Source organism: Oryza sativa, chromosome 4 (assembly GCF_034140825.1).
Source record: "Oryza sativa Japonica Group chromosome 4, ASM3414082v1".
Taxonomy (NCBI): domain Eukaryota; kingdom Viridiplantae; phylum Streptophyta; class Magnoliopsida; order Poales; family Poaceae; genus Oryza; species Oryza sativa.
The window spans coordinates 4679772-4692565 of NC_089038.1; the positions used below are offsets into that span (position 1 = coordinate 4679772).

At 39.5% G+C, this 12794-nt stretch overlaps 1 protein-coding gene across 1 annotated transcript; it reads right to left on the reverse strand.

Moving 5' to 3' along the window:
• Positions 1 to 9370: 9370 nt before the first annotated feature.
• LOC112938670 (F-box protein SKIP23) lies at positions 9371 to 11669 on the reverse strand. The gene is made up of 2 exons (XM_026024741.2): positions 10431 to 11669; positions 9371 to 9701 (listed from the first exon to the last, which is right to left on the reverse strand). Exon 1 carries the CDS (start codon positions 11626 to 11628, stop codon positions 10432 to 10434), a length of 1197 nt encoding a protein of 398 aa, XP_025880526.1. The 5' UTR covers positions 11629 to 11669; the 3' UTR covers positions 9371 to 9701; position 10431.
• Between the last annotated feature and the right edge of the window lie 1125 nt (positions 11670 to 12794).

Genomic DNA, 12794 nt, shown 5'->3' on the forward strand with positions numbered 1-12794 from the left:
GAAATTTGTCTTTTCTCCCATTATTTCTCTTTGCTTTTTGATATTTCATCGCATGCTTTGAGGGGTTTGGTGCGTGAGCCTGCAGAATCAGCAGCGGCGTACGTAGGCAGTTAGTAAAGGAGTTCCGATGATAACACACCTGGTTTGATCGATCTCAGATTACACGACTAAACCACTATATTCATTGCAAAACATATGGAGGAATATTATTAGTACATTAAGACTGAGTTCTCAAGGACGTTTAGATTTTTTCAACTGCCTTGTTTACTATAAACACTTTCGAACCAGTTAACGGTATGTGTTTTATGTAAAAAAAAATTATATAAAAGTTTTCTTTTAAATAAATCAAAAATATTTCGAAGTTTATAATAATTACTCCCTCCGTTTCACAATGTAAGTCATTCTAGCATTTCCCACATTTATATTGATGTTAATGAATTTATACATATATATCTATTTAGATTCATTAACATTAATATGAATGTGGGAAATACTAGAATGACTTACATTGCGAAACGGATGAAGTCTTATGCTAATGACTCGTCTCATTTAGCTAAACAAACGTGCTATTTCGAACATGCCCTAAGTAACAAGCAAGAGCATATCTCTAGGCACATTTATGGCACCAGATAGCTAGAGTGATGCGATGAGTGGACAAAATTGTTTTGTTTATTTAGGAAAGGAGCTTTGAACCTTTTTGCTGTGTGGCAAATTTGTATCTTGTTTGTTTGAGTAGCAAAACATGTGTCTCGTAGTCATACTTTATGTACTCATACTTCACTTGCTGCATGTGTCTCGTAGCGGACGAGTCCATGGTTGGAAATTAGTGGCTCGGTGATGGCTGGTTTTTTATAACTATTCATGGGCACAAACAAATAACTAACTGCTATAAGATAGAAAAATTTATTTAAATAAGTTTTCTAAGAAATTCATATACGAAGAGTTTTTTTTTTTGAATATTGCTGATTTTGTGAAAATTGCTGAATGGAATGGTTGTATTCCTCTAGAAATTCATATATGGATGTTTTTTTTTGAAACTATAGCTTGAAAAAGAACAAACCATGTTGGTATACCATGACTAAGAATGCAACTTTTAAAAGTTCAATATTGGTGATGGTTTGTCTTTTACCCACACTTTTCAAAAAAAAAATATTGGTTAGTTTTTTTTTTTTGATAAAGTTGGTAATTGTGATGTCAGAAAGTAAAGATATACACTTGTCTGGTAGAATGCATATTGTACAACTCATGTTTATCGATGGTATTTTGTACAAAAGTGTTAATAGCACTTTATATAATTTCTCTATATCACTAAAAACACATGTGGCTGCATCATTTGTGGTATCTTATCACTAGCTGGAGAATGTTCGCTCGCTGCAGCACCTCAGTCTACTACTACACCCTTCTATAGTTGGTGGTTCAAGGTGGTCAAGGGAGTTACTTACATAATCATCAACGAATCAAAATTAAATGAAGAATGGGAAATGTCAGGGTGTGGTATAAAAATACATTCGGTGTCAGGGTGACCGGCCGGCCAGGTCGTTGTGGTCTGATTATATGAACTGAACAGTACAAATGGTTGTGCTCAATTAATAGCTAGATGTTGCAAATTAAACAAGAGGAACTCGCTGAAGACTCAGGATCGGCATATGGTATCTGAGCGTTTTCTGGGAAGTCTTTGTCTTTTTCGCATTATTTCTGTTTGATTTTTCATACTTCATATATAGCACACATGCTGCAGTGGAAGGTCAGCCTGCAGAATTAGCGGCGTATAGCCAGTTCGTAAAGGATGTAACTGATGTTTCGATGGTTGTCCATAATGACACATCTGGTTGATCTCGGATTATGTGGTTAAACCACTACATTCATTACAAAAGATATGAAGGATTACTACATTAAGTGCCGTGCAAGATGCATATCTCGGAAGATGCAGGCATGCACTAAAAAAAACCTCATGTAAAAACATTTTCTTTAAATATAGTACAAATGCAGACACACGTACACTCACCGCTATAAATAAACACCATATACATATGGGTCAGCGTATCTTGAGATAGATAAAGTCAACATAGGCATCTTGTTGTCGACGGGTCGCCTACCACTAAAAAAAATCTAAGACTTAAAACTGAGTGGGCTAGTTCCATCACAAGAAACCTAACCAGTTGAGCTACACTCACTTCACCATGTAGATGCATTCTTATTTTTGGCAATTTTCATATCATCCATTTTCATATTTTTGATAATTTTCATATCGCCTCTAAAATTTACATATAATACGTTTACTCTATATACACTTTATAGCATATTTTATTAAGTTTTTCTTATGGAGGCATTTTTTTGCAATTTATAATTTACCTAATATATAAAAGGTATTTTCTTGAGACATTTTAACCAATGCAGAGACACTTTTGAGGATGTTTATATGACCAATACAGGCAGTTTTTATTGATTTCTTTTAATCAGCCTTGGCTCCCCTACGTTAATAGGAGGGGTGATATTTCGTCTAATGGGTCTTCTCCATGTCCTATTAGTCTTAGAGACCCACTAGGACTTGAGAAACCCCGGCCTCAAGCAAGAAAACATAAGTAGTATCTAAATTGGACTCGGACTCAGGGCTGAAGGTCTGATTGCCTAGAAATGTGTGGTATGACCGCAGTTCATTATCCGATCAAACCAACATGACACACTTGGCATGAAGGCTCTAATCCTTTTATAGATTTAGCCTAGATTTGATCCAGTTCCAAAGTTGGCTATCAACACCATGCCTTGTCCACAACTTGATAGAATGTGGCCTTCAATTTGAGGAGTCCGCGAGCACGGCCATGGGTGTCGTGGAGAGCACAATCTCATAGATGAACACTTCCCTCATATCGTCTAGCGTGACAGGGCTAGTTTCGTTGGAAGAATGCCAGAGTACCCACCGTCATCGTCACACTTCTTTTTGCTTTTTCACAGATGAACACTTCCCTTAATGGGAGAGTTTGTCTTTTTTTTCCACTTCTCTTTGCTTTTTCATAGCATGCTGTAGGCGTGAGGTGAGCCTAGAGAAGGTTATCAGCGTAGCCAGGTAATAAAGGATGAAACTGAAATTTGGATGGTTGTGTATCATGACATCTAGAGTGCATATTGGATTATATGAATAAATCAGTACATTTATTTTGAAAGGTATGAGGCATTAGCACTAGAACATGTTTCTTTTCTCAATTTGCTCAAGTGCCATGGTAGATATATATCTCCTATAACATTTATGGTATGAGATAGAGTGACGAACGATGGATGAACAATTTTTTGCTATTTTATTTCCATTGCCTGTTTGTATTTTTGTTAATTTGTGATCAACAAATAGACGTAGTACTCCATGTAGATAACCCGCTTGTTGTGTCTTTTAGCGCGCAGATGAGAAAATGTCTGGGACATTTTGGGCTCGATGAAAAGGTGCATGTGTGCATGCATGGGTGTGACAAGGGTTTTTAACAACACTGTTGCTTTCCTCACCTATGTCAACATCATTAAATATTCATCAAGATTCGTGCAGTTTCTATTCTTAGTATATTCCATTTTATTTGCTAATGTGCACAATTTTACTTACTTGACATTTTACACACAACTGAAACCAACTAGGGCTCACATATATTCCACATTCAATTTTCAAATCATATACTACCTTTGTACAGTATAATGCCCATCTGGTCATCTTCGAGAGACCGTGCTCTTCGCGCCGCCAGCAAAATCTAGCGATGTCGATTGAATGTCCATGGCTGTTCTCACCAGAACAACGTTGATCGCCTTCTTCTGGCTCGGAGATTCCAAATGGACATTGATAGATTCAAAGCTAGAATACCCAGTGACCTGTGTCGTGCACTGTCGAGACAGTTTTGTCGCTATTGGCTCCCTCGGAGAGATCTCCATGTTTAGTGGTAATAACACTGATGGTGTGGCTCTTCTCACGGCGAGCCCGTCACTGTTGATGCCTCCACCGGCACATATCTGCCAACGCAGCTACCTGGACATGAACAACAAGATGCACCTAGTTAGCACCATCTTGCGGGTCAGGTACGAGATTGTGACCTACAAGTGTGACTTCCTCCGTGAGAATTCATGGTGATCGAAGGTGGAAGACGCTGAAGACATTGTGTTTTTCGTGTCGAAGAATTTTAATATTGGTTTTGGTGTTGCAAGCATCTCCAACATTAGTTGGAACTGCATCAAGAAGATGAAGGCACTGACCATCATCTGGAGATGGTTGACATTACAACTAACGAATCGGATTTGCAAGAGCTTACCACTCTACTATTTAGGGTTTAGGGTTTTGGGTTTGTCGCCATCAGCTCACTCAAAGAGATCTCCATCTTCAGTGGCAGTAACAGTGATGGTGTTGCTCCTCTCACGGCGAGCCCATTGCTGTTGGTGCTTCCATTTGCACACATCTACCAACATAGCTACCTGGATATGAATGGCGAGCGATATCTCTTCAATGGGTGCCATTTTGCATGTGACCAGCTGGACAAGGTATGAAATAATGATATACTTGTGTGACCTCCTCTGTGAGAATTCATGGTGCTCCAAGGTGGAAGATGTCGAAGACACGTCATTCTTTGTGTCCAACATTTCAATATCCAATTGGAACCGCGTCTACTTATATGAGCCCATGTTGTGTCACCAAGATCAAGAAGACACTAACGACCGTCATCTACAGATGGTTGACATTACCGATATCAGATTTGCCAGTTTGCAGCCCCACCATTCATGTCCATGCATTTCACCGGACACCAACGTCACGTTCTACCCCGCCATGACCAGAGGTGGACCAAGGATTGGGCCACAATTCTAATTTTTAAAAGCAATATGTGCACAATTCAATTCACACAAAAATGTTATGCACATGTACTGTTCACACAAAATGTTTCACACACTTTCCATTCACACAAATCTATACACAAACAAAAATACATATTTGTTGGGTCGTACCACGTTATAGATGGGAGCAATGAAGCTTGCAGTTCTGATTCATTAGTGTTAATATCAACCATTTCCAGATAATAGTCGGCTGTGCCTTTTTTATCTTAATGAGTACACAATCTAGGTTCAGATAAGTAAATGCAGTTCCATCTAATGTTGGAGGTGCTTGCTACACCAAAGTCAGTATTAAAATTCTTCGACACGAAAAATGAAATGTTCGCTTGGGCATATGGTGGAGCATGCCCAATGTGACCTAGGTGAACCATGGTTGGTGGGTTAGGCTGCACACTCTAACAAGTGGTATTATAGCCTAGGTTTGGAAAGCTGGAACAATTTCCATGGGTCACATGGTGGAGGAGCCCGGTAACAAGTCTTCGGGGTCAGATGGGTTGATGTGATGAGGGAGATTGTTTAGTCCGATTTGTAATGGGGGAGATTGTTGGGTTTAGTCCTACATAGGTAATTGATTATGGGGGAGCACGACTTAAAAGGCGAGGATAGTTCTTACATATCAGACTAGTCTTTTAGGTTGTATATGCCTCTAAGACCTAAAGTAGTGGCTCCGATTAGGACTAGGATGGAGCAAGGCCGGTGTGACCTGGGTTGTCTATGACTGGTGGGCCGACCTGCGCACTATAACAAGCAACTCCAAATCCAAAAGAGGAGATAGATTTAGAAAGAAACTGAAAGTCTCTTCCATTGATTCAAGAAACTAAACCCAAGAGTATTGAGAGAAATCATTAACAATCACTAGAACATAACATTTCCTCTCAACTGACTGAAATCTTTCAGGACCAACTATATCCATGTGAATTAGTTGTCCCTACTTGTAAGCCATAACTAAAGTCACAGGCTTCTGAGAGGAAGCTGTCATAACTAAATTCATTAGGGATGTTTCTGGAAGATATAAATTAAAGGAAAAGTTTTGGTACTTACACTACCCCATAAAGCGTCATTGGAGTCGGTCGGGAAATCCGGCACCTGTCAAGCGACACTAATGAAGTGCCTTATTGGTGCCGGTGCTAAAACCAGCACCAATAACACCCTCATAGGTGCTAGCTCTAATTTAGAATCAGCACCAATAGGGTGGACCCATTTTTTATTTTTATGGGTGTGACAAAAATAGAAAAAAATTGCCACCTATACATGGTCCCACTCTGTTTCCAACAACTCACAAGATTTTCACACCATTTCATACGCACGTGGTTTTTTGGTTAAAGCTTCGAACCCTCGACCTCTCTGTCTACCTATTATCTCTTACTATCACACCTAGAAACACTTGTCTAGGAAGCAATAATTCTTTTGATACTACTCTCATCTAAAACTTATAATCCATATTTAACACCATATATGAGCTCAAATGAAAATTTTATCAACTGCAAATCTGTAGATCTCGTCCATATCTACAACTTTTATATAGATTTGTCTATATTCGAAATCATTTAGAAATATAAAAAATTCACTTATCCAAGTAGATCGAACATCCAAACGACCTCAAATCAAACAAATATCATCAACAACAAAGTTCTAAGTTGTAGATCTCATCGAGATATACAAATTTGACATAAAGCGTATTTTTCATCCAACTTCATATGAAAAAGTTAGGTATAAAACAAATATATATGAGTAGCGTTATCATAGGTGCCGGATTTAATTGATAACCTGCATATATATATGAAGACCATATATGAAAACCGGTACTATTGAATCGCACTTGTAAGTGCCGATTTATTTAAAAAAACTAGCACCTATGTGATGTCTATATTTACTGCTTTATTATAACAACTGACACCTACAACTTAGGGGTCTATTGGTGTCAATTTTTTATGGACCAACACCAATGAGTAGTTAAAGATGTCGGTTTTTATTTGTAGGCACATAGAAAGACGAGGAAAGTCTCATAGGTGTTGGTTTTTTTAATGTACTAGCACCTATTATGACGTTTCCCATTAGGGTTTTTTATAGTGTTATTTTACGTGATTTGAAATGTATGATATTAAACATAATGACTGAACCTTAGATGAAGAAACGGCAATATCTAACACATCATATTGCATGACACCAGCCTTCGACCTTGATTTGACTATACACTTTCTCAGACTAAGAACTGGGTATTTTCTGATCTTTCAATGCTTCACGATTGTTCAGAACTTTACACAATCAACAATATTAATCGGCATAAATAATTATAATGACACTTCTTGACATGAAGAACGGGCACGTGTTAGGACGTGGTATGCCTGATTGACAACAAAATTAATAGTGATTTCACGGTTCTCGAGGAGTGGAGGAGGTACAGGAGTAACCCCAGTTTTGAATGTAAAACTGGGTACATCTCGGTATCTCCCGTATTAGGGGGTTCCAAAATTTATTAAAAATAATTAGGACCTATTGGTACCTGTCAGTAAAAATTCTCAAAATTAAAAAGGCGGAATATGCATTTGGGTGACCTGGTTGGTGTGTTCTGATGTAAGGGCTGAACTCAGTTACTAGCCAGATGTAATCACGGCATCATAATGTTCAAAGTAACTTTAAATTTGTAAATTCTGTATTTGCCTTTAATTACACGCTACCACCATAATTGAAGCTGTACATTCGGTTACAAGTATAAATAAGCCCCCTTATATATGCAAGCATGATGATCCTAAAGCAGATAATTTTGTTCACACCAATGAATGTAAGGGGATCAATTGAAATTTAAATTCGAATTCTCACCACCTCAAGAAGTCCAGCTTTTTAAAAGCCTAAACATGAGTCTAAATAGAAAAAAAACAATAGAAAACAATCAGACTATGCCTAGGGCAATAGTAGATTGAACGCAGAAATGTCGATTCTTTCTGGAAGCATGCATTGACCTATGTTCTCTATTTGCAGACTGCTCACGTTAGTATTTACATCGCACACAAGAACTCCAAACAACATGTCTAACTGTTTGAGCAGGTTATTAGCTAATAAACATAAACCAAAACATGGCCACACTTGAGGACGCAAGTTGTCTGCAGTACTGCAAGTGAAATACTGCTCACTTATATGTGGGCCCATATACTTCTTTTTTGTTTTTTCCTATTTAGGTTCGCATTTAGTGATCAATCATATTTTTTGATAATTGTCATGCATATGCTAGTTAGGGCCTTCTTAATCATCACACATAACTGGCACTATGTCTCCGAAGTGACAAATGAATTAAGAGAGTAGTATATATTTATATTGCGTGTGATCTTTAATTTCCTGTCTTGTAAAATAAGTTATTGCTAGTGTCCCTGTAAAACATATTTATATTTCACGTTGTCCTTTTGCAACAGAGCATCAATATATTTATCTCAACATATTTGGAATACAAATGCACTTCTCACCAAACAGAATAAGGAAGGCTGCAGAGCTAGCTTGCTTGCAAATGACAAATCCTGTCATGCAAAATGAGCTCTTGATACATACAAAACAGTCCATATTTCGGCCTGTCCTTTACTCCCTCTTTCTCTGTTCCACATTATAATACGTTTTGCTATATTCATGCATCACTCATCTGTATATACTACTAACATTCATATAAATTTGGACATATATATGAAGCTCATATATGATCCATACATGAATCTATTTAAAACCCAAAACGTCTGATAATTTGAAACAAATCAAGGAAGAAGAAGGATTTGTAAGGTGCATCAATATTTAATTAGCACAACCCAATGGAAAAATAAACTGCATTTCAGATAAACATAATGAAATTTCATGCTTGCAAAGTCCTCTGGGAAAAGGACGATGTTGGTTTTGGCTTAATTTCGCACGTCAGATCTTCTCACGAAGATATATAGGGAAAATAAACGTCTGGTTTATTGAGAAGGATTAAGACGTACGATTAAGCAGAAGTGGCCCCTAAAAACTGAGCTGAGTAGAAGCAGCGATGATCTCTAACCCCTCATATTGAATGATATTATCCTGTGACTTTTATTGGGCTTGGCACGCTAACTAGTCTCAGACTGGGAGTTGCTTCAATTCTCTTCTGATCTTTCGTTATGATTTCAACATTTTTCACCTATACACATAATCATCAACCCCAAAGCTACATAAAAAATTGTTGATGATAATAATTCTTATAGACAACAAGAAATGTGCGATGTGCATGTGGTTCAGAAACTAAAACATACACGAACAATATAAAAATAAGTTTTACTACTGCGTGTTATTCTGTCCTATAAAAATAAGTTTTTGCTAGTGCCCTCCAAAACATTTTTACATTTTCCGTCGTCCTTTCACAAGGGCGCATCAATATATTTATCCCAATATATATATTTGAAATACAAATATAATGCATTTCGGACCAAAGCGAGAATAAAAGGGCTGCCGAGAGCTAGCTTGTAAATAACAAATCCTGTCATGCAAAATGAGCTCTTAAATATATATAAAATAGTTCATATTTCGGCCTGCCCTTTAGCATATATAAGGTGCATCAATGCTTAATTCGCACAACACAATGGAAAAACAACTGCATTTCAGACCAAATATAATGGGAAAAAAAGAGAGGATGTTTTGGCTTTCGCCCACTAGATATAAGGGAAACGTCTGGTTTATTGAAAAGGATTAAGAAATAGAGTATAAGATTAAGCAAAACTGGCCCCCCTCCAAACTGAACCTTAATAGGAGCAGCTAGCGATGATCTCCAACCCTTGTATTGCATGCATGATACTAGCTCAGACTAGGAGTTGCTTGTCTTTTGATAAATCTTTTACTATTTCAACATTTGTCACCTGTACACATAATCATCAAAAAAGTTAGCCACATAAAAATTTTGATGAGAAGGATTCTTATAGACAAGAAGAGATGATTAATGCACACCAGTATCAGAGTGTGATGTCCATGGTTGACCACAAACTACATGAACAGGGTGTCAGGGTAACTGCATTGATTAGTGTATTCTTTTTGTCTTTTCTCTCTTTTTGGGGGGTTGTTTGGTGTATTCTGACTTGTGCTCATCAACACAACCGCAAAAGTGGCTTTGCTCAGTTTCTCACAAAATGTCCATTCTATGGGGGCAATTCTTATCGTGCCATTTTTTATAGCACCAAAATCGATTACTACTCATGTCATGTGTGTAAGGAGATAAATTGATTAATTCTAAAGGCCTACCATCTTAGTTCAGCATTAACAAAATAAAATTATGCACAAAGAAAAATACTATAACGGAGAGAAAAACGACGTTACTAGGTCAATAAGTCGACATCTTTATGGACCGCATAAATGCCGCCATACATATTCACAATAAGTATGATATGACTCAAACATCTACGTATTGTATTCTGAATCGGGCACACCGCTCATACGTCAGAAATGAAAGATCCAACTTATTTTCATTAGGCTGTCCATTGGTGACATAAACCAAACATGTCCACATTCGATAACGCTCACATAGAAACCTAGGCACTAAAAACAACAACTTTGGATAAAGAACAAAATATAAGGAAAAACAAGTCACGTACCTCATGTCCAGAGATTGGGTCGAATCCAGCATAGAGCCTCTGAACCCTTCATGGTTGGGCAAGCTATCTTCTCTGACATGCCAGTAGAAATATCAACCAATTCTGGAGAATGATCACTGCCATATGTAGGCTCAGATAAGTAGATACAGTTGCTCTTGATCTTGGAGACACTTGCACCACCAAAGCCCGAATTGAAATTCTTGGACATGAACATTGCCATGTCGCCGGCGTCGGTAACCATGGACCACACCGGCGTTTCGCCGGCGGCGAGGTCGCACTTGTAGACCACGGCGTGGTGACCGAAGGGCCACTCGCCGTGGAAGGCTCGTATAGCGACGCCGACGAGGTGGAGCTCGCCGTTCACCTCCAGGTAGCTGCGGTGGCACATCTGCGCAGGCTCTGGCAGCGACGACACTGGCCTCGCCGGAGACGGCGTCGCGTCGTTGTCGCCGGCGATGTTGATGATGGAGACCTCGCCGAGGCAGCCGATGGCGAGGAAGCTACCATGGCAGTGGACGATGGCGCTAACGCAGCATTCCACGTTCGTCTCGATCAGCGTCCATGCCGTGTCACCGACCCGGCAGAACGCGACCTCCGACGAGTCCGCGAGCACGGCCATGGCCGCGCACCCGTCGCCGCCGGGCGTCGTGGAGAGCACGATCTCACTGAAGAACACTTCCCTCATCTTGTCCAGCGTGACGGGGCTGACGTCGCCGGACGAACACCTGAGTACCCACCGGCCACCGCCGTCGTTCCCGACGCCGACCATCTCCACGCTTCTCGACGACGCCGCGGCGACGCGCTGGTCGGCCGGCGGGAGCGCGACGCGGCTGCCCGTGAACGGGTTGAGCAGCGACACGGCGGCGGCCTCGTCCACGAGCGCCAGCCACCCGCGCGACGCGCCGACGACGACCTTGCCGTGGAGCTCCGGGAGAGGCAAGGAGACGGTCTTCTCCTCCACCAAGCTGTAGAACGAGACGGTCTTCTCCTCCGGCGGCGACGGCGAGGTGGGAGTGGGATCAAACGGGAGCATCAGGAGCGGCGCGAACCTCGCGAACGGCAGCGCGGCGCGCCACGGCGAGCAGACGGAGCGGAAGGAGGCGGCGTCATGGCCGGACGGCAGCTTCTTGGCGATGATCTCGAGGAGCTCCCTTGGGAGGCCAGAGCTCCAGTCCAGCGGTGACCTCACGCACGCCATGGACAAGGATATGGACAAACAACGATTTCAATGGAAGATGGTGAGAAGGGGATTGATGGTGAAGAAAGGGATTCAGCTGAGCTCAAACAAATGAATCAACAAATGGATTCATGACCAAAGAATTTGGCTAGCATGCATTTGATTGAGACTATGGAAGATGAGACTTGGAAGATGATGCTATATATGAGATTATTTGTCATTGTTTTTCTGTGTTTCTCTTTGCTTTTTCATTGCAGCTGCAGGCATGAGGTAAGCTACCTCCGTTGAAATTGTGCATTCAATATTATTTTGGATGGTTGTTCATAATGAAGATATCTCACTGATATTGAATATTGCACGATTAAATCATTGCATTAAGTATGAAAGATATGAGAAATTAATATTACATTAAGTACTTTAAACTGATTCTGACGTCAAGTGGCAAGCAAGATGAGTATATAATTAAGTTCACTGCCGCAGTCGTTTCTTTTCCATCCCTTTCTAAACATGAGTAGGAGGTCGTGCATTCCTTTGTGGGTGCATAACCACTGTAAGACTTTCTCCTCAATCCACCAATCGAGTCAATCCCTAATTATATACACCTGATCCGTTGTAAAGCACGGTAATATTATTAGTAACTATAAGACTATAAAGGTAACCCGTGCATTTGTGTAGGTATGTATTGTAGAACGAGTTCGATAAATTTATACGGGCAAAATATCAACTGTATGGCACCTGCCACGCTTTAAAAGTATTTCTTTTTTACAATTTTTGTTTATCGACATTGTTTAGATAATTTTTCAAGTTATTAGTTAATTCATCCAAGCAATTATTTGTTTAGAAAACTTGTCTATCAAACCACAGTATATTAAAACTAAGGTGTTTTTTTATTTTTTTAATTCAATCTTAGTGACTGTTCTTTAACAAATCCAAAAAAAATATTATTACTAATAAATATGTTTTTTATACCATCAAGATAACCCTCCTTCCGATTGGTTCATTTTAACGTAATTTGTTACACCTGCCTATGAATTAATACATATGGAGAAGATATACAAAGGCTAGACCTCGCTTCCCTATGTTATGAATTAATGTGTTATTTTCTGAAATACCTAATCAACATGACTTCTAAAATTTAAATTTAATAGTAAAATATATTTTTTCCAAACAAAATATGTACTACTTTA